We start from the raw sequence: 26,434 nt of genomic DNA, 5'->3' as shown, positions 1-26,434 counted from the left end.
AGTTTCCTCACCTTCCATATAGGAATGATAATCAAGTTTTGAAAATTAAATGAAGTAATACATAGTAGGTGCTTAGAGTTCCTACCATAGACTATTAATGTAATTATTAGTAAGAAAATATTTTATATTTTAATTGATTATTAATTTCTTAGTGTTCTTTAAATATAGTTGCCTCAATTATGTGATTTTTCAACTTTAACTTCTCTCTTTTGACTCTATGCTATATAATAGGAGCAGGTCTACCTACTTAAATTTTTTCTTATCCTCCTTTTTACCTCTCAACTTTTGTTAATTATAGCATTTGTTTTCTCAGATAATTAGAATATTTAATGTTTGTTTTGTGACTATGATTTTCACGTTTTGGTTAATCATAATTGTATAGGTTAATGCTGGGGTCAAAGCTTGGTAGCAGTTTTTTTGCAATAGTTTCTGTATTCATCTCCTGATTGCTGAAGTTATTTTCTTCAAGAAGGGCTCATAGGAACTATATTTCTCAAGTTCTGGCAAGTTAAAATGCTCTTTTGTTGTCATTATATCTGAATGATAATTTGGTGGGGTATAATATTTCTGGGTTTCACTCTCTTGAAAATTTTTCATGCTTGCATTATGCCGTTCTCTACTCCTATAGCTGGATAGAGATCTGAGACCACACTGAATTTTGCACTCTTTTCATGTATTTTTGTCAGACTATACTCTCACAACAAAAACATCCTTTGGGCAATTTACCTAAGTATTTATTATTTATTGGATTTTTCCAGTGTCCACCCTACAAACTTGATTTACAGACATCAAGGGATTCAGCTTCTTTCAAGTTAATCAGTAAAGTTAATATGGTTTTGGCCTTGACTCTTGTGTTCTCTTTCAGTATTTCTTTGGATAAAGCATGTCTTTCCAATCATGATATTTGTCCCTTAACATAGTTGAAATAATGGGTATTGATTATGCATATACTAAACCTTTGCCTGTTATCTTTATCTTTTATATTTTAATGCTTAAAAATAAAAGCTTTTTGTTTATTTCTCCTTATTCTTTCCACCCTGGACTCTTTCTTACCATAGTTCAGCAGTGTGTCATTTTCTGTTCTCTGCTTCGAATTGGATTGTATTTCTGAGGTAGTGTTACTTTTACTTCCACTCTGGGTTTTGCCAGCTCATATTTCATCTCATTCTCTGGTCTTTCTTTGAGCTTATTACCTTTTCTTGTGCACTCTGTTCTTTGCTCTTGTTTTTCCAGAAATGACTGCTGTAAGATTTTTAAAAATCATGACGATATTTTTTTTATCACAATTTTGTCTGCTCTTTGACAGTCTTTTTTGGGTGATTTTTCTTGTCATTTGTTTTTTGTTCCTTTCTGTCCTTTTTTCATGTATCTTGTATAGACCCTGTTTTCTTTTTAATCAGTACTCTTTAGATGAGCATATTCTTCTTGGATCAACTCTGGCCTGGAGATTGATAATGAAAGGACCAAGGCTAACTGCTGTTTTCCTCAGGCTGTGTGTGAAAATAAATTATTTTAGTCTTTTCGTCTTCCTGGATAAAAGACTTAACTACTGAGTCTCACTATAGAGAATTTCTTTCAACTCTTCCTAACTAGCTGCTCTCTTGGAGTAAACTATCTGTATGATTTCTTCTTCATTCCCACTTCTTTAGCTTCTTGAGGTCTTCTTTCAAAATAGTCGTATTTTCTTTGTTCCTTATGTCAAACGGAAGATTGTTGGTTTTTCCTTTCAGAATATTCCGGTTAATTACAGAGAACTAGGCACCAGGGCACTTCTGTAGTCTTGAATATATTTTAATGGGGTTGTCAAGCACTTGTGTTTGATCTTCACTACTTTTGGCAGTCTTTTCTGATGTTATGTTTTGATATTACAGGTGATTGTGTCATTTTGGTTGTTTGCATTTTGGTTTCATATTCCTCTTTTGATCTTTTATGAGGAGAAGGGGGAGATTGCTACCATGACTATGGGTTTAAAACTGGAGTCTTAGAATTCTTTGAAAAAATTTATTTTTTGGTTGATATATATCCTATTGTATGCATCAGAATATAGAATGATACAGTGACTTTCACAAATGATATTTCACTGACTAGTACTTGCCTATGATTCTATTTTATGTATTGTGAATTCTGCATTGGCCTAAGAATGTTAGATATTAGATATTTCATTTTCATTAGCCCATGTTAACTTTTACTAATTCTATATTGATTTCTCAATTGTAGTCAAGTAAAGGAGAGTTGACTGCACTTGTGCATCAGCTTCAAGAAAAAGACAAGTTACTTGCTGCTATGAAGGAAGATGCTGCTGTTATGAAGGATCGCTGTAAGCAGTTAACTCAGGTGAAGACATTCTTATATTTAAGGGATATGTGTTCTGAATCAGGAGCAGTGAAGGATTTCAGAAATTGTCTAATTATAGATTTAATTATTTGTATAACAAATTTATACCCAGTAAAATTAAATTTCTTACAGAATTATGGAAGTGTCTCACTTTTTCACGTTGTTATAGCCTACAGTTGAATTATAAATTTAAAATAACAGTGCTTCTAGATATATTCATTTCGAATAACAAGCATTTGGACATTGGGAACATGTTTCATTTGGATCTGACCTAGAATTAGTCTCTAAGGAAGCACAGAATTGGGTGTGATCTTGTTTAAATCCAATTGGATAAATGTGAAACTCTTAATAGGTAATTTATTTATAAAGGTTCTTGTGATAAATATAATTTTTAATCAGTGAAGTTCTTTAAACCTCAGAAATTTTACTCTGAGAGTTTAAAAAAAAAAGACCTTTAAAAACTCATGTAAAAACCATGTCAAATGATAAAAATTTCTAGGTAGAAAACATATCAGTCCTGGGGATGTAATGTACAGCATGGTAACTGTAGTTAGTAATACTGTATTATATATATGTGAAAGTTGTTAGTGTATCTTAAAAGTTCTCATCACGAGGAAAAAAAATTTGTAATTATAGTGGTGATGATGTTCACTAGACTTCTTACAGTGATCATTTTGCAGTATATACAAATACTGAACCATGTTGTATACTTGAAGCTTATATAATGTTCTATGTCAGTTATATCTCTCAAAAAAATTACATAGACTGAGAATATAATTGAGATTCTATAGAAAATATTGTCTTCCTGAGGTACTTGTTTGTCCTTTTAGGAATTAGATACAGGAAGTGAGGTTTATTTTTTTTTATTGTTCATGAAGCTACTTGATGACATTATGAGGATAGCCTCATTTGAATATAAAACTTTTTATGTGAATTTGAAATAAATAAAAGTTAATGGAAAAACTTGGTCAGCATAAGATTAATCAAAGTTGTTACTAAAATAAGCATGTTTCTGGGGCACCCCAGTGGCTCAGTGGTTGCGTATCTGCCTTTGGCCTGGGGTCCTGGGATCGAGTCCTACATCAGGTTCCCCGCAGGGAGCCTACTTCTCCCTCTGCCTATGTCTCTGCTTCTCTCTCTCTCTGTGTCTCATGAATAAATAAAAAAAAAATTTTTAAAAGCATGTTTCCTTAAGATTAGACACTTTAGTTTTCTGTGGCTACAGTATCTTAACTATAACTTAAAAATTAAGAAGGGTACCACTTGGTAGTAATTCATTGAGCTATATACCTAAAAGATGTGTGTACTTTTTTCCTAAGTGTATTAATATACATTAGTGTAACACTTTCCAGATGTAAGTAAACTCTTATGGGTACATAAAAGTACGTAAGTTTTTTCCAAATACATAAAAGTATTAATTTGGGGGGGTGCCTCGGTGGCTTATTTGGTTAAATGTCTGACTCTTGATTTTGGCTGCGGTCATGATCCTCAGGGTTGTGAGACTGAGTGTTGGGTTCCATATTGGGTGTGGAGCCTACTTAAGATTCTCTCTCACTCTATCCCTACCTGCCCTCTCCCAACATGTGGGCGCACACTCACTTTCTTAAAAAAAAAGTTTAAAATTTTGTCACTTTCTTAGAGGAGGTATATAAACTGATCATACCTGCCAATAACTTGAAAGTTGGTTGGCTCTTTTTTACTTTGATAATTAATATTCTAGTTCATGATAGTTGAAATACAAAATGAAATCACCCTTTTAAGATTTGACTTTTGAGTATAATAAGATTTAGAGTTCTGATTTTTTACTTTGTCTTATTCTAAGCTTCCGTTTTGCTATAAACCTGTCTTTTTGTAAGCTTCTATTCTGCTATAAACAGGTATTTTTCTCTTTCTTAGGAAAGTGACTTCTTTTTTCCCCTGTTAGGTTACTTTTTTAGGCCTTTTTCTAAACCCTAAAAACGCTAGTATCTGCAAATAATAGAAAATTAATTGTTTTGCCTTAAAACTATGCTTAAGATCAAGTTAGAATGTAGGATTTATTCTTGGTTAACTTCTTTAACTCTTAGACCAGAAAGTGCATTTGAAATAAGAGTAAACAGAATAGCAAAGTGTTTATGAAAGTCATTGATGTAAGGGTTGATGTAGGTAAGATGCAGAGACAATTTCTTTCTTTCTTTTTTTTTTTTAAAGATTTTATTTATTTATTAGAAACAGAGAAAGAGAGAGAGAGGCAGAGACACAGCAGAGGGAGAAGCAGGCTCCATGCAAGCAGGCTCCATGCACATAGGACTTGATCCCGAGTCTCCAGGATCACACCCTGGGCTGAAGTGGCACTAAACCGCTAAGCCACCGGGGCTGCCTGACAATTTCTTTTTTAAACCCTTGATCTCAAGCATGTAGTTATTTCAAAATTCATGATTATTTTATTGACATCATTTTTGCTGATGCTAAAAATGGTTTTTTATTATAATCTTATGGTATTTTTAAAAAGCTAATTTTCATAATTCTTTTCTGGTTTATTCTTCTAGGAAATGATGTCAGAGAAAGAAAGAAGCAATGTGGTTATAGCGAGAATGAAAGATCGGATTGGAACATTAGAAAAGGAACATAATGTATTTCAAAACAAAATGCATGTTAGTTATCAAGAGACTCAGCAGATGCAGATGAAGGTATTTTTTTATTTTTTGAAAACAAAATGAAATTTTGCATTCATTTAATTAGCAAACTTTAAAGTGCCTAATATGTGCAAGGCTGTGTGCTGGGTGATGATCCAATGGCTAGCTAAATTGGCTCCCTGTCTGTAAGTAAGCACCTTTCCAAGGTGGGGATGAGGCAGAGGCTGGAAGCTGAAATACTCCAGTACAATAACGTAGTCCTGCTTTATCCTCATCACTTTCTGTGGTTTCAGTTACCCATGGTCGGCTGTGGCCTGAAATCCGATGATTCTCCTTCTGACATACTGTCAGAAGGTCAATAGTAGCCCAAGACTGTGCATAGTGTCTGCATCCTTACCTCCCATCTCATTATGTAGGCATTTTATTATCTCACATCATCACAAGAAGGGTGAATTCAGTATAGTATATTTTGAGAGAGAGAGATCACCTTCATGTAACTTTCATTACAGTACATTGTTACAGTTCTGTTTTTAGTTATTAATCTCTTAACTGTGCCTAATTTATAACTTAAACTTTGTGATGTGTATGTACGTATAGGAAAAAAACAGTATTCCTAGGGTTTTAGTCCTCTGCAGTTTCAGGTAGCTACTTGGGGGTCTTGGAAGGTATTACCTATGGATAAGGAGGGATTATTGTAGAGGTAAGCAGTGGGTGTTTTGGAACCTTTGGAATGGGATGTAGGGAAGAGGAAGATGATAGTGAAGACTTGCTAGAAATGATAATATACAAACTGTGTTGAATGTTTTAAAAACAAGCATTATTAGGTGAGAGAGTGAAAAAATGGGCACTGGCTTATTACTCGGTGTGATTACTTAGTCTCATTCCTAGAGGTGATGGTTCAGTGGGTCTATTTTTGGGGCCCAGGATGGATCTTTTAATGAGTACATCCCAGGTGTTTCGATAGAGATTGCTCAGTGATAACAGTTTGTGAGAGATGCAGTGTGAGTTTTGGTGTTTGGAAATCAGGGCTAGGATGAGGAAAAAATTTAGAGATGTAAACAGAGGCCCTGACTTAAAGGACCTTGCATACCTGAAGAGTGGGAACCCATTAGAAGAGATTAAGAAACTCAGCAGTTTGATTATATTAGTATTTTAAATTATTACTCTGGTAACAAAATGGAGAGTGGAATAAGAGATAATTGGAAGGCTTTTGCAGGAATTCCAAGTCTGAGAAAAAGAGTCTAAAATCAGATGTTGACAATGAGGGGGGTTGAGTTTGAATGATAGAGAAGAATTAGAGATGGGGCTTGGTGATGGAGTGGAGGAGAGAGTAAGAGCGAGCTGATATTTAAGGATAACTCCTAAGGTTTTGACCTAAGTAATCTGTCTCTGGTCTTACTTTAATCTCTCTTCTTTCATTGTTTCAGAAGTGTTAGTTCTTACTGTCTTTTCTACAATTATTCATTTCCATGAATCCATCTAGCTCTGGACCAGTGGTTAGTTGGTTTGTTATCTCTCTCTCTTTTTAAGATTGAAATACCACTTTTATCATTGTTGAAGAGGGTGTTGAAGAACATGATTTGGGTCAGGCTGTCTAGTGGGCATCTAATATTCTCCTTATTTGAACTTTCTGGACTAGTGATTTTTTAAAATTATTATTGCTAGCTGATGCTTCAGTTTGGAAACTCATCATCACCTCAAATTTAACATACATCTAAAATCAAACTCTTAAAAAATAAAATAAAATCAAACTTGTTTTTGATCAAGTTCTTATTTTCCAATATCTGAAGCATTATTATCCTTATGATTGAATCCTTTGACTTCTCTCTCTTCCAGTTTATAGTTCTGAAATCTTTAAGATTCTTTATTTCAAGGTACTCTTGCATTCAGTTATTAGACATCACCCATCACCTTAGTTTATTATTTCATATTGGCATAATTATAGTGTCTTTTCAATCTCTGATTTCCATTCTAACATGTAAATAGTATCAGATTCTTGTTTGTAAGGTATTTGATCCCATTGTTAGTCTGCTGAAAAAAATTTAAAATATTTTTCATTGCCACAAAGTCCCAGTGTTTTCCATGGACATACACTAATAACAAAGAAGAAGTGAATGAATCTGTTTTCAGGTTCTTACAGTGTCCACTACTCTGTGCTTTCATTTGACCCAATTCTCTATCTTTCCAACCCTCAGCCATTTGAGGTATTCTTTCCCATTAATAAATAGATTATAGAAGAACTGATTTTTCTAGTCTCAAGTGATTTTTTTTTCTTTTTCTTAATTGCTACTTAACTACTAATTTGGAAATTAGTCAAATATTTGTGGTATTTTTATTGGGGGTGGCAGGTGATTTATCATTTCTATTTTTCTTTTTTAGAGGTCAGGATATAGGTTCTATATGATAAGTTTTCTGAAAAATAGAAACATATACTTTAATTTTTCTCACTTGAGTAGGTTTTCTTAAAATTAAGATTATTTCACATTCTAAAGTAAGATCTATCCTTATGGGAATGTAAGATTCACTGTTCTTCATCTCTTGGTTTTGTAATTCTGAAATAAGAGGCCAGGATATTTTTGTGAATAAATTTTTGCGTGACGAATTTTCCATCTATTTGGTTATAGCTCAATTTGTAACTTAATAAAAATATATTGGACAAATTTCACTTTTTAAACTTCTGATTACTAAAATCTTTCATTAAAAACTGCTGACATAAAATTGATAGAGGATAAAGATAGTATTATTTTGTATGAGTCTATTGGGTAGAAAAGAAATTCAAAGTCTTTTATTTCTAAAACTATATTTCTATTTGTATTTATTTTACATTTCCAGTATGATAGCAGCTAGCATCTACTTGCATTCTTGAATGTTGGCAACTTGTATTTACTTTGTATTCCCCACTATCAAAATGTAACTCAGTTTTTAAATTTGTTTATATTTATTTGAGAAAGATTGTCCAGACTTCATTCTATTGATGCTTTTTACATACTCATAATAAAATTTCTTTTAAGTTAGCTTTGGCAGTTATTGTTTCTAAATCTTATGTTTGTAAAATACTTCTAGTTCCAACAAGTTCGTGAGCAGATGGAGGCAGAGATAGCTCACTTGAAGCAGGAGAATGGCATATTGAGAGATGCTGTCAGCAACACTACAAACCAACTAGAAAGCAAGTATGTTCCAAATGCTTTAGTTTTAATTGAATGGCAGAATATTTTCATTGAATGGCAGAATATTTTCTTGAACCATCAAAATGATGTTTGATAGTAATTGGGTAGACTTCTGTGTTTTACATTTGTTTCTAAAGTGAATTTTCAAAAACAAATTTCTTGTTTGGTAAAGAACTTTTTCAGCTAAACTGTGTGATAACTACTAGTGCCAGCAATGGAACATTGTCTACAAATTTATAAGTTTTGAAACCTCTATCCCCTTTAACAGTAGTTCTTAAACTTCATTATTCTGAAGGGCATCTGACATGTTCATTAAAAAAGCATATTGTTGAGTCTTACCCTTAAAAGATTATGATTCAGTGGCTCTTAGGTGGAGCTCAGGAATCTGTATATTAAGACACATTCCTTGTGATAGTGATGAAATCGTCTCTGGGCCATATTTTGAGGAACTGTGCCTTAGAGAAGAATTAGCATGCTTACAAGAATAAGCACTCTGACTGATTTTTATTTTTTTAAGATTTTATTTTTTTATTCATTAGAGACACACACACAGAGGCAGAGACACAGGTAGAGAGAGAACCAGGCTCCACGTAGGGAGACTGATGTGGGACTCAATCCCAGACTCCAAGATCACGACCTGGGCCGAAGGCAGGCGCTAAACCACTGAGCCACCCAGGGATCCCCTGACTGACTTATTTTAATAGATTTTCAGGACACCGGTTTGAGGGTGACACTGTTGACTGATGCTCATGATTGTGTGGTCATTCATTTTCCTTGATTATTTTATGGCGATTTTAGAATTTGTTTGTTATCAGAATTATTCAGAGATTATACTCAACCAGACCTCATTATTAATAGTCTCTTACAATATTTCCTTCTCTATTGGCTGTAAGTGGAATTTCTCAGAAAAACAAATATTAAACGTGTTTTGTTTATTCTTCTTATGTGTTTGTAATAATAGAAGGTTCCTAATCCACTTATTGTTTTCAGGCAGTCTGCTGAACTAAATAAACTACGCCAGGATTATGCTAGGTTGGTGAATGAACTAACTGAGAAAACAGGAAAGCTACAGCAAGAGGAAGTCCAAAAGAAGAATGCTGAGCAAGCAGTTACTCAGTTGAAGGTGATATAGTCCCACCTTTATTTATCATTTCATAAATAATACTTAATCCAGGGATCTAAGTGTGTATGTAGGTTTGAGAAATGTAATTTGAGGCTTAAAGGGACCTGTAGTTTAAGAGTTCTGTTTGTATGGAAGCATGTATAGTAGTAATGAGAGAATTGAGTATAGGCTTGAGTTTGAAGTTAAAGACTGAAGATAGGAAAATTTAATTTGCTGATTGATGGATACAAACAGAATTTCTCTGTAGGGAGGTTAGGTTTCACATGTGTGAGGCAAAAATAAAGTAGTTTAAAATTACCTTTAATATCACTTACCACCATAACTTGGATTTTTCAGTAAGTTCAATAGAGTGTATTTTTCTTCCACCATTGGACTAGATGATTTTCCTTTCCTTTTCTTTTCTTTGCACAAGACCGAGAAATGCTCCAGTAGCTTTTGCTTGAGCCATAGTATAAAAAAAAATCACAGTTTCTTTAGATAACCAGAATGGTAGTACCATGAGAAGCTCATGCTGAGAAGTGATGCACAGGGTTGCTCAAGCTACAGAGGAATAGATTTGTTTTTTTTTTTTTTTTTGCACCTCATAGCATATGTACATTGAGTAGAATGATAAATAGAACTGTCCTTTCCTCCTCTAATAGGGAGAGGATTTATTGAACATACAGTTCAGTTTGCATAAGTCCAATATATTAGATTCTTTCCTAGATCATTGATAGAATCATACCTGATATCATATCCAGAGTGGTAGGGGTTAAAAGGACTTTGAGAATAATTGAATGTGGAAAATGGTACAATTTGTTTTCTTGAAGTTTTCATGGGTCTCTTTGGGAGATTGATAAAATTGTCTTTTATTAAGATTTGTCAAAAAAAAAAAAGATTTGTCTTGCTGCTTTGTTTATTGCTGGTGCTTACAAATATGGAGGTTCCATATGGATATGGATAAGCAGATAAAGGATACTAAAGACTGTCATCATTGAAGTATCATGGATCTTTTAGTATCATGGATACTAAAGTCATCACTGAAATGTGCTATACCTCAGAATTTGAATTTTAGGTCCCTACTGAGATTTGGCAGTAAAGATACTATCCTTTTGAAAGCCTATCAGCTGAAGAAGATAAAAATGGAAACAGATCATAGCTAAGTAGATGAGATATATACATAGTAGCCTAGCTATAGTGATCGACCTACACAAATACTCAGTTTTTGTAAGTCCTGCATATTGGAGGGTAGAATGACTGTGGCTGATATCTTTGTATATAATAAGTCTGGGCATATCTGTCTATGTTTTATTAATGTAGGGGACTATTGGAATAAGCAGTTTTTTGACGAATAAAGAGAGATTATGCTTTTTTTTTTTTTTTTAAATTTGAAATCCTCTGATTGTGCTGACTTTATCCAGGTTCAACTACAAGAAGCTGAGAGAAGGTGGGAAGAAGTCCAGAGCTATATCAGGAAGAGAACAGCAGAGCATGAAGCAGCACAGCAAGGTAAGGGGAGAGATACTCACGTACATTTAGTATATAGTTCTGGGTAAGATTCTCTCCCCTCTCTAGAGATGAAGAAAGTATGAGTTGACCTTTTTGTTGAGGACAATAAAAATAGCTTTTGCACTTCCAGAGTACCTTTATTTTTTTAAGAGTTCCTAGACTTTCTAAAATAAATTTTCTACTAGCTTTATCCTGAAGCATTAAGTTGCAGATAATATATAGTTTATAATAGGGTAATAGGAACTTAATTGTGTATGTTTCCTTTCTGTAGTTACTCCTTTTGGTCCCTTGATTACCTCCTTATTTTTTGTTTGTAAGGGAGGATCCCTGCATTGTGAAGAGAAAAACAGCAAGAGCTTTACCATTTCAAATAGTTGACTTAAAACCATCTACTTAAATGTTAGCTTTTATTACTTATTCTTAATTTGGTGAATCCATCTGATAATGAAGCTTGTATTGTGTGCATCATTTGTCTACATTACTCCTTTTCCTCCCTCAGGAGTCATTGAACTAGTAAAATACTTCCAAACAGTAGGGTAGATCATACAGAGTTTTGGCTCTTTATTTAGACCTTTGGGTTTCCTGATTCCCCATCCCTGCCACTCTTCCACCCCTGTATTTCCCTTTAGCTTAATATTTAAATATATTCAAGAACTTTAAAGACCTTTTTCTTTATGTATAAAGTTTATGTTAAAATACATTTATTTTTTAAATTTGTATTTTATGTTCCATCAATGAAGCATGTATGGATTTTAACAAAAGAATTGAGCTATAAACTATATATATTTCTCTATAAACCATGTAACTGTAAACCATAAAACCTCACTCTTGCGAGAATCAGTCACTTTTACTTTTAGTATTTTCCATCTTATTTCTAAATAAGCATATTATTTGTACATATACTGCTATTTCTTAATAGGCATCTGTTGACTTTCTGTTACAGGAAATGAAGACTTAACACTCCTACATCATTCTTCCCACCTTCCCCTCATTCTACTGATACAATTATGCATACTTCTTGATTATGTCAGTATCCATTGTTTACATCATTATGACAGTGTAACTCAGTCCTGAGCCAAGATAAATATTAAAACTGTAAATCTCATGAACAATGTTGTTTAATTACCTAGAGCTAATTATTGATTTATGTTATTAACTTGTTTGATCCTTGTTTTATGATTTAAAATTTTACCTGTGTTTAAACTCTTACCTCTCCCCTCTCCCCACCTCTCAACATAGGAGGTACTGGAGAATCTTTTCAGTTTTTTCTAGAAGCCTGTGTTAGCTGTGCCTCTGGAGTTGGCCATCTTCCTGTTTCAGGACTTGTTTTCTTTTTCTTTCTTTCTTTTTTTTTTTTTTGTATCTAGGACTTGTTTTCTTGGCTCCATAGCTGTCTTCCTGAGACTACCTGTGTTCTGGATACTATGTCACCACCATCTTTCCTGCTTTCCTCCCTCATTTAATCGCATATCTTTTAGTCCCATGAGAGTATGCTTTTAAGTACATATGTCGAGGCCTTGCATACTTGAAAATGTTTTTATTTCTCCTTCATGCTTGATTGGTAGTTTGATTGGATGGAGAGTTCTAGGTTATAAATGTTTTTTTCCACAGAATTTTGAAGGCATTAATTCAGTGTTTTAACTTTTACTGTTGCTGGTAAAGAAGTACTGTGCTCTTCTGAGTTCTAATCCTGGATATGACCATTATATTTATTAAGGAGTTCTTTTTGAGTTGTATTTCATTCTGTTATTAATGTCTTGTTATGGTAATAACATTTTTTCTTAAAATGTGCACACACATGCCTTTTCTCTTTTTCTCTATATTTGCCTCTCTTCCTTGGTGATAGTGGTGGTAGACTTGTTTATGTTTAGGGCCAAGATGATAGCTCTCATAATACCTAGTATCTCCATTTCCTGAGCCTTTCTAGATTTCTGAAACACCTTTCTTTTCCAAGTTAGTGATCATCTCTCTATTCATTATATCTTAATTTCTGTGATTTGGAGTTAGTTATTTTCTGATTACATCAAAGATAGCTTGTGTTTGTTTCTCATTTTCTTTGTTGTTTTGGGGTCATTGCTAAGAAGAGAAGCAGACAGAAAAGTTGTACTTCATTCTACACCAGAACACTTGTCAGCGCTCAGCATCTTTCTTTGTTTTCCAGGTAGGAGAGTACAGGGAATTTATAAGAAATTCACTAGATAACTTACTAAAGTGTCTTTGGGGAAATAAAGAATGCTTTCAAGAAGCAGCATTTTTAAACATTCATGTACCATTCGGTTGACACATTTACATATACATGTACATACTTGGACATACATATTACATGTACATACTTGGACACTGCTCTGGATATAGAGAAAAGGCAATTCTGATCACAGAAAGCTCACTTCTTGGGCGAGGAGAAGAATTAGTACAGTGTGACAGGTTCTGTGATAAGGTAAGTCTAGACTGCTCAGGGGAGTCATGTGCAGGAGGGTAAGAAGAAGAGGTATTCTAGGAGTTTTTTCCAAAGGAGGTAATGCCTACACTAAAGATGAGTAGTAGTAGTAACCAGGCAGAGGAAGATAACTTTGTAAAATGTAATGCTTTGTTACAGATTTGCAGAGTAAGTTTGTGGCCAAAGAAAATGAAGTACAGAGTCTGCATAGTAAGCTTACAGATACCTTGGTATCAAAACAACAGTTGGAGCAAAGACTAATGCAGTTAATGGAATCGGAGCAAAAAAGGGTGACCAAAGAGGAGTCTTTACAAATGCAAGTTCAGGTATCTAATTCTCTTTTTAAAAAATAAAGGTGGACCATGGCTTGATGTGTCTCTGTGGGAGAAAGAAGATAGTCTACCTTATCCAAATTCTGGAGTGGTGATGAATAATTATAACTTAATCATTGAGCATTTGTCACAAATGGTGTGTTTGAATATATGCTTAAAGACATCTTCACTCACAGTCTTAAATTCTTTGTGTTAGATTAGGGATAACAACTTATTATTTTTTACCATATACATCAGCTCTCAGAATAGAGTGCCTAGTCATTGTTGTTTAAATTATGCCTTTTGGAATCTAAGAATGTCTTTTTAAAGATAAACAGAAGTTTGTACCTCATTTTGTTCGTATAAGTTGGTATATTTGTTAACAGCCCATTTTTCCTCTCTTTCCTTTTTGGTTGCTCTTTCTGAAAGGATATTTTGGAGCAGAATGAGGCTTTGAAAGCTCAAATTCAACAGTTCCATTCCCAGATAGCAGCCCAGGTAATTGTGCTTTCATATTGCTTGTCATTGCTAATATAATAATAGTAACAGCATATTAATATAACTATATAATATGTAATATGTAGAAATATATAGTGTAACAATATAATTCTTAGCCATTAAATTAATCACTTGAGTGCCTGTAGAGTGCCAAGCACTGGATTAGCATTTGGAAAACTAGTCAGTGAATCAACAGTGATGATCCTGATCTGCAAAGCACTCTGATAATTATGTATAGTGCTGTGGGAAAACACCAAGAAAGAAATCCAACTCCAACTAATGGAGCGTTTTTACCATAGGAGAAAGAAATGTTCATAATCTTGATACAAAATAGCAGAAATTGGCCAAATAGTGTTAGGAATAGTGGTTTACATATTAAAGATGCTCATTAAATACTGACCCGCCATGAGGGAAAACTTTTATGTATATCCCCAGGTGATAGCAGTATGTTAATAATATATGTTAATATATAATCTCAGATTATATATGCAAAAAGATCATTTTAAAACTTCTGTTCAGTAAGTGGGGACACCTTCTAGAGTTTTTTGCATGTTGTATTGTTAGACCTGTTATTCTTTGGCAACATTGCATTCTAAAGTGCATATAACTATATTTATAATACTACATTAAGAAAAAAGAGAAAAAACTTCTAAGTACATTTTCCATAACATACATACAGTTCTTTTTAATTCCTCAACTTTTAAATTCTAAAATTATAGAAAAAATATTAGCCTTTTCTGTATTAAGATATAATTTTAACATTAAAAACTTGATTTTAAGGTTCAGGCAAATTCAGACTCCCAGAACTTTGAGACTGCACGTATTTTTTTTTTTTCTAGTTAGTTCTTTGTAAAAACAATAGTCTAAAATGAATTGGGTAAGAATTTTTTTAGAATTTTTTTTTTTACTATAGGAGAGAGTGGGTGTATGTGAATGCACATGTATATATAAAACTATAACCCAAAGTGAATTGAAATTTTGAGTTAGTAGCTCTAGAAGATTTAGAGAAATTACTTAGGGAATGCTGTAAGTACACTTTTGAAATGTAAAGAGGAACATGAGTATTACCAGATGACTTGTTATTTTAATCATGAACTGTATGTATCATTTCATTATTGGAAGTTGTTACTAAGATAAAGAAGGGTAAAGATGAAAAATGGCCTTTTGTGGGTGTTTTTCCTGTATATTTGTTACTTGTCAGTTATATAATTTCCAGGCCTGGCAATTTGTTTTATTTGAACTGTCTTATGCTATGAAATTCCCTAATACTGGTTGTTGGTGATCAAAGTTGTTTTCAGAATAATGGCTACTGTTTATTGACCACTCATCATGGGCCAGATACTGCCATAGAAACTTGATATACATTAATTTCTCTTAATTTTTAAAGCTCTGTTTGCTTATTGTACAACTTTTAGACTTAAATCCTTTTATCTTGACCCTGTTTTTCTTTCTTAGACCTCCGCTTCAGTTCTAGCAGAAGAATTACATAAAGTGTAAGCCTTTCAACGCTTCTCTTATAATTGCTTAGTCACCACTAAATGATACCTGTTCTATCAGCACTTATGATTTACTTGATATTCTAACTTGTTTAGAAAATAATCTTAACTAGATCTAGAGCAACTTTTGCTCTCCTCCCTCTCAGTGAGTTGAATTCCTAAACATTGCACATTTTGTGTTTTTATGTCTTTATTGTAAAAAGAGTTGGGGAGCCTTTGCTTAATTTGGGCTTTAGCAGTGGAAGAGAGAATAGTGATTTGAGATTAATGGAAGTAAATTAGTTTTTGTGCCTAATAAGTAGTTGTACTTGCTCTGTATCTTAACTATGTGGTAGTATTCCCAAAACAAGGTTTTGTTTTTATTGTATTGTTTAATTTACATACACATAGCGCACTTGAGTTCAGAAGACCTGAAATCTGGCTTTGGTATTACCAGGCTTGTGAGCTTAAGTAAATTACCTCTTTTTACCTCAAGTTTTAAAACAGGGGTATGTATTTTAGGGAGTTAAAGTAATGCATATGATAGTTACTACTAAACTGAAAGGAGCTGCAGAAATGGAGGTTACAGATACATGAGAAACTCCTTAAATAGGCATGACCATACTTAAAGCTTTTAATCCTTTGATTTGTGATGACTTCTAAACGTTTATTGAATATACAAATGTATTTCCTGTTAAAGGATTGCTGAAAAGGATAAGCAGATAAAACAGACTGAAGATTCTTTAGCAAATGAACATGATCATTTAACAAGTAAAGAAGAGGAACTTAAGGTACAGTAATTCTGATAAATGGTGACAGTATTTTGTAGGCATTGAATTACCCTGATAAGGTAATCAGTATGACCTTTTATGAAGAATGGAAAATACTCTAAATTCATTTGAAAAGTGTCCATCCATCTCTTTTCTAAACTACAAAATCCTCTTTAGCCTTCTAAGAAGAGATGTTCAGAGGGCTTTTCTCACATGATGTAATTCACAGTAATTTGGCAAATATGCTAAATACCAAGAATTGATGATTTCTGATTTAAGAAATTATGATTTGAGACCTTTGCTTTGAGACCTTATGTAGAAGAGATGCCTTACAAACTTTTAGAAATATTTACTTTATACTATTTTTCATTCTTATTCTAGGATATACAGAATATGAATTTCTTATTAAAAGCTGAAGTTCAAAAGTTACAGGCTCTGGCAAATGAACAGGTAGATTTTTATTGCTATTGAGCATTTACTCAGAATTTGACCTTGTCTATACTTACTTTCATTGGTATCGCAAGCCCAATTTCATTCGTATACATAGTAAATACAGTGGTTACTTGTGTTTACCTGCATGGCTATTGTTGAAAGCCTTGTCTATGACCTTGATTTTCACAACCCACTTAGATACTATTATTTTCATGTAGAAACTAACATTCAATCAAATGAATTGATCATTTTTAAGATCTCAGAGGAATCCATTAAAACATTAATGTGCTGATTTGTTTTAGCTTTCTGCTGTTTAATCAAAAAGAGATATACCTTTATTTGGATAAAATTTGACCAGTGAGAAGTACAAAGTACTGGACAGCAAAAAGTATTACAGAAATGTGTATGACATTGCTTTAACTTTTATTTACTCCAAAAATATCAAATATAGTTTTTCAGTATATAAAAATAAAAAATAATTTTGAGTGCTTTCTAAAAAGTTATATATTCTCATCCCATTCCAAACACAGGCTGCTGCTGCACATGAACTGGAGAAGATGCAAAAAAGGTGATTAAAGCATTGCTGTGCATGGAGCCGTTCATACATTCATGTTCAAGTGTAATTGTAGAAATTATTGCTACTCATAACAGATACTTGTGCATATAACTTATGTAATCTTTTTGAATATATGAAATATTTTCATTGATTTTTTTTCTCATAGTATTCATGTTAAAGATGATCAGATAAGACTGCTTGAAGAACAGCTACAATGTGAAATTTCAAACAAAATGGAAGAATTTAAGGTGTGTAATTAAGCTTGTCAACTGAGTTTAGAACAACTTTCTATAGTTGAAATGAGTCTAGAAATACTAGTTTTTATATAAAATCACCCTGAAGCAGTGTTTCTGTAGCTTATTTGGGGGCTTATACAGACAGTGAATTGTTGTCATATAATTTTTGCCTAGATTATTTTTTGTTTTGTTTTGTTTTGTTTTTGGTTTCTTTTCTTTTTTTTTTTTTTTTTGCCTAGATTATATTACATGTTCTTATAATAGACTTTTGAAATTTGCTTTGCCTCAGTCTTTGCTCTACAGTTTTCACTTGATAGTTTGTGATGGTTTTAACACTCCATTGTCAATGCAGTGCTAGTTTCTGGTCATGGCCACTCAGCTTGAGTATTGGAAAGCAGTCTTCTTGCTGGGGTCCATCTCTTCATGTGTATGAGATTTGCATTCTTTTACTTTTTGCTTTTATTTAATAGGAAACTTGTAAATATTTGCTTATGAAAGGATTTCCCAGAATCCGTTGGCACAAGATAATCATACTTGTAGCTTATAGCTAGTACTACATATCTATATTTTGGAAATTCATTGAAAATGAAACCACATGAGATTTGCATTCTTATGTCAATACATAATTCACTTGTCACTTTAAGAATACTTGAAGGAATAATAGGGGTTTTGAGTTTGGGGGTAGGGGAGGGTTGATTTTTTTTTTTAACTTATTAAAATGATTACTTTGTTATCTTTTCTTAATAAAGCAGTAAATTGGAGATTCTTTTATCTTTTTCCAGATTCTAAATGACCAGAACAAAGCATTGCAATTAGAAGTTCAGAAGCTACAGATTCTTGTTTCTGAACAGGTAAGGCTTTTTATGAATTATAAGGTAGAAATATCTAATATTAACAAGATCTAGTTCTTCTTAAATATTAACCAACTCATTCCTTTTGAGGAGTTTTGCTAAGTATGGATATATCTTTGCATTGCATTTCTATTCATCTTGTGCTTATCAAGTATCTGAATTAAGGAAAATATTTTTCCCCTGAGGGGGAACTAATGCTAATCTCTTGTTTATAAGCACTTAAAAAATGCAATAAAAGACATTAGAAGCATTTAAGTCATTTTGATACATTTGGCTCTCAAGATAAAAGTCTACACTTTTGGAGCTTTTCCTCTAAGGCAGCATGGTTTCTTAAAAAGAGATTTGAAACCTGCTACGGCACTTAAAAGCAGAATCATGTTGATCAAACTGCTTAACCTTTCTGAGACCTTTCCTTCCAAGTCTTTAACGATGAGATTTTTTTTTTTAAGATTTTTTTTTTTTTTTTAATTTACTCATGAGAGGTACAGAGAGAGAGAGAGAGAGAGGCAGAGACACAGGCAGAGTGAGAAGCAGGGACATGGGACTCAATCCCTGGTCTCCAGGATCAGGCCCTGGGCTGAAGGCGGCATTAAACCGCTGAGCCATTGAGGCTGCCCTAATGATGAGATTTTATTTACATCATAAGCTTGTTAGATTTAAATGGAGAAGTTTTTGTATGGTGCATAGCCTAGTGCTTGGCAGGCATCTTCTTAAACCTTAATTCCTTCCTTTAGAATATTTTTCATCTCTCTACCTCCTACTGCTATCATACTTTGTCTATATTTATAACAAGCTATCAAAACTATAGCAGCTTGAATAAGCATGGCTCCATAAACTAGAGCCCCTGGCAATGTCTGTTCTGTGGCTGTTCCTGAGAGTTGCCTTCAGACTTTTCTCTTACACAACTCTTCTTCAAAATCCAATGTGTAAAGATGTTCTGAAAACTCTTGATACTGGATGACACATTAAAATAGAAGCTTTGAATATTTCTCTAATAGTATTAAATTTGGGGACTTGTAGTGGAAGCTGAAATGTAAGTTATTGCAAATGATAGTACTTTTTTCACAGATGCATGCTTGCTTTCTTTAATTCACATTGTGCAGGTATTGGTATAAGTAGCTGTACCAAATACTATAGAAGTTATTTAACATCTGTTTACTTTTTAAGAAATAATCTACTTATTCTCCTCCCCCTCTTGAATATGATCGTAAGTGCCTCGCATAATCTTCATTACTTTGTATATGCTTTACTCTTGGAAACAAAAGGCAGTGGAGGAGATAATGTAAATTGATGATATTTAGTGCTGTGCAGGAACATGACTTCATGCCGCTGTAATCCTAAAATATTTAAGTCTTATTCTTAAATCTTATTTTTATTTCCCTTTGTTGTGGTATAGCTTATAAGAGATATATTTTATCAACTGTAAGAATTTTCCCCCTCAATTTATTAACTCTGAAGTCTGGATGTATTTTACAGTCTCTGGTTATAGTTTAGCTGACAGCATTTAAAATTTTAGTAGCTGCATAAAGTGCCAAGGGTAAGATGCAACATTAATGACTTGGATGAGGTAAAATACAATTGATAATTTTTGATTGTGTTATTTCTTACCCAGAAAAGCAGAATGCTAAATTGTGAGTTGGTTATAGAGTTGGTTATATACACCTATTTCAGTGTATAAGGTTTTGAATACTTCCTAAAATTAACTTCATAGGAAGTAAAACAAATGTCTAGAAATGTATGAATCTGTCCTGGAATTCCAGTATTAAAGGTGCTGGTAACTCTTATATTTAAACAGAAAACCTGAATCTTAACAAATCTTTTAACTTGTAGAATCCTGTAATCTTGTAGTTCTGTACTAAAAATGTATTCTCCATCATTAGACAAGAACAAAACCACTAACCTTAAATTTTTTTTCCTTAAAGATAATATGATGACTTGAGAATTGCCATTCTAATATCTTGCATAAAATTTCCCATATGTTTGGAATTAATTAATAGGAAAGAAATTCCTCTAATTTCTGCCTTAACCAAATCAGCCTTCTTCCTATTACTAAGGTTTCTATGTACTTTTAAATACTCTGTTAAAATAACAATTTTTTGCACGAGATAGATTTTGTTTAAATGAATAGTTTTATGAAGTTAATGAACAATCCATGGAACAAAATTTTATAGCTACATTTAAAAAATTTATTTAAAAGAATTTGATATGGTAAACCTATTTTGTGGTACTAATTTAAGATTTGCATTTTGATGATTCTTAGACTTTTTCTTATTCTTAAAGCAAACTCTTTTAAAAGTCGTTTGTAAAGCATATAGCTATGATGGTATGTTTTGGTTGTAGTTGTGACTTCTTTCTCTCATCTTGGCAGACCAAAGAACCATCTCTTTGGCTTCTTCTTTGGTCATTTTTAGTGAAAGAAAAGATAAAGATTAGTATAATCTTAATTTCTTTGATTTCCGCCTCTTTAAAAAAATTATTTATTCATGAGAGACAGAGAGAGAAAGAGAGAGAGAGAGGGAGGGAGGGAGGCAGAGACACAGGCAGAGGGAGAAGCAGGCTCCATGCAGGGAGCCTGATGTGGGACTTGATCCCGGGTCTCCAGGATCACACTCCAGGCTGCAGGCGGCGCTAAACCGCTGTGCCACCAGGGCTGCCCAATTTCCACCTTTCTTTAAACCCTTCCTATCCAGCAGTTAGGATTCCAAGTGACAGTTGAAAGATGAACAGTTTAGTTATATAAAGAAAAATTCAGTCCTTTTGCTCCATGGATTTTTATCTGGGAGGAAAAGATTGAGCCTATTAAAACAGAAACCGGTAATGGTGCCAAGCTGTTGTTTCTTCAGGTGTAGGAGGCAGAAAGACAGCAAATACCAGGTAAAGTAAACTGATTGTTTCTACACTAATGAAAGGAAGGCCCTATTTGGATATAGGCCTGTGGATAGATGGTGCAAATAAATCAGTTACTAGGATCTCATTTATTCAGAATAAATTAAAATTTCTGATGAGGCAGGGTTCTGAGTTATCCTTTTTTTTTTTTTTAATTTTTATTTATTTATGATAGTCACACAGAGAGAGAGAGGCAGAGACATAGGCAGAGGGAGAAGCAGGCTTCATGCACCAGGAGCCCGACGTGGGATTCGATCCCGGGTCTCCAGGATCGCGCCCTGAGCCAAAGGCAGGCGCCAAACCGCTGTGCCACCCAGGGATCCCCCCCCCTTTTTTAAAGCTCTTTTTAGCAAAGGAGGAGGAGTGTTTTTATTATTCTAATATATATTTCTAAGATTCACTGATCAAGATTATTAAGTAAAAACTGTTGGAGTAAGAAATTTTTTCTCTTTGCCCTGTTGCCTGGTTGTATTTTATTGCAAAAGAATTTATTGTATAAAGTGTAGTTTTGGAAAAACATCTAGAGAGAACAAAATTGGATTGGGTTAGGCCAATAATGTATAAAGGAAAAAGATTGGATAGATGCTAAGTTGGTCACTTTTCTACAATTGAATATTTGGTAAGCTGATGACCAAGAATACATGTTAAACTGGAACCTTGTTAAAGGAAATTAATTTCATTACATGCTTATGAATTAAGTATATACTAGACATTGTGCTATATGCCGAAGCTACAGAGATAGATAGGACTTGGTTCCTGCCCTCAAGAGTATGACTTTTAGTGTGGAGATAGATGTGTACCACAGGAAAGTATGATGAATAAAATTATTGAACTCTGCTACAGAATTAGAGGAAGAGATAATGAATTCTGCAGCGAGGGTGAAGAGGCACTACAGAGAAGGGCCTGCTAAACTTGACTTTGAAAAATGACCATGAATTTGCCCAACAGCTAAGGGGAAAGCTAGGCTGGGGGAATACAGTGTTAAAAGTCATGGCAGTGTAGTTAGACTGGTGTAATCAGAGTTTATTGGCATGTTGTAGAAATGCAAAGTATGCAAAGTAAGGCGTAGAGAAGGATTGGCTAGGGTAAATCACGAAGGACTTTGTATGCTGTATGGATCATGAGCTTGATCTAGCATATTGGTAAATCCCTGAAGGGTAATGCAAGGATGAGTAAGTGTTTTGTCTAGCATTTTAGACCTCTAATAACAATGAGGTATTTGAATTTGTGTGGGGGAGAAATACGTAGAACTAAAGGTATAATGCAATGAATGATTAAGGTGGAAATAACTTGGACTTAATAGGTGTGTTTTTTTTTTTTAATGAAACGTAATTGACATAAAACATTGTTTCAAGTGTACAACACAATGATTTATGTCATGTATATATATATATAATGTGAAATGATCACAATAATGTCTGGTTGATAGTTAACATCCATCACCATACATAGTTATAAATTTTTTGTTAATTTTTTTTTTAAGAGAGAGTATACATGCTAGCAGGGTAGGGGGGAGTGGGAGAGGGAGAAGGAGAAGGAGAGGAAGAATCCCAAGTAGGCTCCATACCCAGTATGAACCTTGATGCAAGGCTGTATCGTACCACCCTGAGATCATGACCTCAGCTGAAATCCAGTCTAATGCTTACCAACTGAGCCACCCAAATGCCCCTGTTAAATTTTATGTGAGATGGCATTCATCAGAAATAAAGATGGGCAAAAACCCATCTTGATGAAAGATTTATAAACTTACTGAATTATTTATTTTCATAGTTTATAAACCTGACCATGTATTTTTGATAGCTCATATCTCCTTTCAGTGACAGAAATTTTTCCCATTGGGAAGTTCTTCCTATACCCCTCACAAAATATTCCTTATAGGCAACAGTCAGGGAGAAGAATTGTTTGGTATTGTGATATTTGAGATGAATGAAGGCATTGAAAAAAAAAGGGAGTCAGTTTTAGAAATATGTAAGAAATGAAGTCTTAGGACTTGGGTTTGGCAATGGAAAACAATAGTATTTGTGAAAAATGGTTATAATAAAATTGGGGGAAAAGTAAGAAACAAGATTAGGAGAGTATAGGTAGAGAATGGGATGGGCAGAAAAAAATAAAGAAGACCCCAAGCCTGTTTTAATAGGCTCCTTAGCTGCCTGGAGGCTTGGGAATGCTAAGGGGGAAAGCCCCTCTTCTGGACAAAATAAATTATAGCAGTGGAGACTTTTGTGTTTTTAAAGAGATGCTAGAAGGGAAGTGGTTAAAGTGGGGATCAGCTTACGTCATGTTTTAATGCTTTACAAGGAGAATATATTCATGTGTTGTTCTTGCAGTTTATAATCAATTTTAAAACTTCCGTGTATTGGTTTAGGTGGTAGTCACATATCTACATGTTAAAAATTGATTTGTATACAAGATTTTTTTCACTTGCCTCTATAAATGTTAGTTTTTTAAAAGTAAAAAAGTCAGTTTATTAGAAGAAAGAACAAAGCCTCCTTCCTGGTCTTCAAGGCTTTAGAGCCTTGGATTTTTTTTTTTTTTTTTGAAGAATTGAATTGATGTAGAAGAATTAAGGCAAATTCTCTTCTTTGTTCTTAAGATTTTCTTTTATAGTAATTAAGTTATTCATAAGGTACCAATTCATTTTACTAGCTTATATTACATTTCATCTTTTTATGTGTTGTGTAGCTGCTTATCTTCTGTCTTGTGTTTTCTGAATTAATTCCTTAATTGTTAGCAGTCTTTAAGTGTAGATTGCCTTCTAAATTTTGGATCTAATTAAAACTAAACAATTATCATACAATTCTATTTTTAAACTTTTTTCTTTTTTTGGGTGATTTTTATTTTAGCCTAATAAAGATGTTGTGGAACAAATGGAAAAATGGTAAGAGTTTAAATTTTTCTTTTTATATTTTAATGACTCATTTCTACCAAATTCAAGGTAACAGAATTATTAACTATATTAATCTAGATTCTTAAATTACTCTTTGTACTTCATAATGGAAGAGGGTGGTATGCTGTCAGCTGGTTTGATTTGGGATCTCATTTGGTTAGTAGTGTTATGTATGGTATTGACTTTGTTTAGACTAGCATGTAAGCATATATTACTTGAACACGTTTTACTTACTGGTAAAGAACTACCTTTAGACAATGATCAAAGACCTTCAGATATCTTCCTAAAATTCATTTCCTAAGAAAGACACAGGAGTTGATTGATATGCAATATTTAGCAGTGATAGCATTTACCTTGAAAAATAGTTAATATGTTTTAAATTTATGATTTCAGCATTCAAGAGAAAGATGAAAAATTGAAGACTGTGGAGGAATTACTTGAAACTGGACTTATTCAAGTGGCCACAAAAGAGGAGGAACTGAATGTAAAACATTTTGTGTATTTGTTTTCTTTGTGGGTTAGTCAGTAAAAATCCTGAAGGGGACTTATTGTAATATAAGATTTTTCCTCACAGCTTTTAAAACTTAGTATTATCCACATTTTATGAATATATGATCTTTTCCCCATTAAATTTAACATTTTATTAGGAATAAAAAATGCATAGTTGATTGTAGCATTTATTTAATGAAATACCGTTTTTATGGTTAGTAATATATGCTTCCCTACCTTCACCTATGCCCAAAGTATAACCGAATGATAACTAACAGACTTCATAAGTTTGAGTTAGGGGAAGAAATGACTTGACAGTGGTATACTGTGTGTTCTTGAGGTTGTGGAAACATAAGTGGAAATACTTGTTGGGGATAAATGAATTAAAATTCATTTGACTATCTCTAGAAGTTGTAGAATTGTAGACAGGTGTGACAAGGAGATGTCTGGACCTTCCAGAGAGGGGGAGAAGCAGCTAAAAAAAATGAGAAGGTAGGATATTTTGAAGATAGGTGACTTTTTAGTAAGTGAAAGTATGTTGTGCTTTTGTATCTTTGAAAAAGGCAATAAGAACAGAAAATTCATCTCTGACGAAAGAAGTTCAAGACTTAAAGGCTAAGCAAAATGATCAGGTAATGTAGATCCTGCAACTACACAAACCTGTTACGTTCAAATAGAGCAAGTCTGTCGTTTTTTCCTCCTTTCACTGATGTGGGATTTGCCAATCATAATATTAATCTGTGAATGATTAGTGACTTGAATAACGTACTAGAAGCTGCAATTTATTGAATGCTAACTATGCCATGCACTGGATAGAGTACTCTAGATAGGATATCATTGCTGCTTAATGCGATGATAAAAGTTTTTTTTTTTTTTTAATAAAAGGTTTTGAGTGTACAAATGTAAAGGCTCTAAATAGCAGTAGAAGAAGCTATCTGAAATCAGGCAGTTTCCAAGTTGTATTTTTTTCTTACCTGGTTAGAATTATTAAGTTAGTTATGATGTGTATCTATTGATTTTTCTTTTGGCCTACACTTATCATAAGTAGACTTAAAGCTACTTACTTTCAGAGTGCTTTTCATTTTCATAATATGACATTTAAAAAACCTAGAAAGAATCAATTCCTGGGTTTACTGTTTTCCTTTGGATTTTGGTATAGTGGAAAATTTGAGGGTGTAATATACTATTCTATTTCTGAATTCATTTATATTTTGAGCAAATTACTAAGTAGGATACCTTCTTATTTCCAGGTTTCTTTTGCATCTCTAGTTGAAGAACTTAAGAAAGTGTAAGTGACATTTTAAAATTCATCATTCTTTTTTGGTCCATTTTCTTAGTGCTTATAAATCATGATTTGTGCAGTTTAGCCTGGTATATGTGTTAGTTTAAGCCTTCACTCTAGAATTTTTCACTGGTGGATTAAGGAAATTTAGCTGTGCTTTCCTAGTGCAGTATGATTGCTAAAACATCTATTTCTATAATTCCATTTATTTTCTTAACTTATGGCATCAAATTGTTAATTTTCTGTTTTTGTAGTAAGAATTATTAAAAAAGAAAACCAGGTTATACTGGATATAGAGATCATGTATTCTCTTGACCTCTGAAAAGTTTGATGCCATAATTTTGTAAAGGTTCTGCCACTGCTTTCAGAACTCTGGAAGCCAGTGTTGTTGAGAGAAACTTGATTCTTTCTAGTATTCTTCAGGGTACACGTCTTAACATTCTCTGTGTGCTTTCAAAGCATGTCACCTGCTTCTCTTTGTGTGCATAGGCTTTAGCCATTTGGTATTTACTGGTTAATTATCATTTAGGAATACTTCTTTTATTTTCCTCCTTTTTTTTTTAGAGAGAGGACAGGGGGAGGGCGAGGGAGAGTAAG

General features: G+C 33.4%; 1 protein-coding gene across 6 annotated transcripts in view; it reads left to right on the top strand.

The window, feature by feature from the left end:
* The window catches only part of KTN1 (kinectin 1), a 106,284-nt gene that overhangs the window by 46,510 nt on the left and 33,340 nt on the right, over positions 1-26,434 (top strand). For all 6 annotated transcript variants that reach the window (XM_055303773.1, XM_055303772.1, XM_055303770.1 and 3 more), the window contains exons 6-22: positions 2,218-2,334; positions 4,863-5,003; positions 8,013-8,119; positions 9,107-9,239; positions 10,640-10,727; positions 13,324-13,490; positions 13,905-13,973; positions 15,429-15,466; positions 16,149-16,239; positions 16,600-16,668; positions 17,181-17,218; positions 17,373-17,454; positions 18,225-18,293; positions 24,023-24,057; positions 24,460-24,550; positions 25,119-25,187; positions 25,806-25,843. In XM_055303773.1, coding sequence (XP_055159748.1) covers positions 2,218-2,334; positions 4,863-5,003; positions 8,013-8,119; positions 9,107-9,239; positions 10,640-10,727; positions 13,324-13,490; positions 13,905-13,973; positions 15,429-15,466; positions 16,149-16,239; positions 16,600-16,668; positions 17,181-17,218; positions 17,373-17,454; positions 18,225-18,293; positions 24,023-24,057; positions 24,460-24,550; positions 25,119-25,187; positions 25,806-25,843 — 1,442 coding nt within the window. The remainder of the gene's footprint in view (positions 1-2,217; positions 2,335-4,862; positions 5,004-8,012; positions 8,120-9,106; positions 9,240-10,639; positions 10,728-13,323; positions 13,491-13,904; positions 13,974-15,428; positions 15,467-16,148; positions 16,240-16,599; positions 16,669-17,180; positions 17,219-17,372; positions 17,455-18,224; positions 18,294-24,022; positions 24,058-24,459; positions 24,551-25,118; positions 25,188-25,805; positions 25,844-26,434) is intronic.

The sequence above is a fragment of the Nyctereutes procyonoides genome, unplaced genomic scaffold (genome assembly GCF_905146905.1).
Source record: "Nyctereutes procyonoides isolate TBG_1078 unplaced genomic scaffold, NYPRO_anot_genome, whole genome shotgun sequence".
Taxonomy (NCBI): Eukaryota; Metazoa; Chordata; class Mammalia; order Carnivora; family Canidae; genus Nyctereutes; species Nyctereutes procyonoides.
Note: the sequence above shows the minus strand (reverse complement) of the source record. Positions and strands in the feature narration are given on the sequence as shown.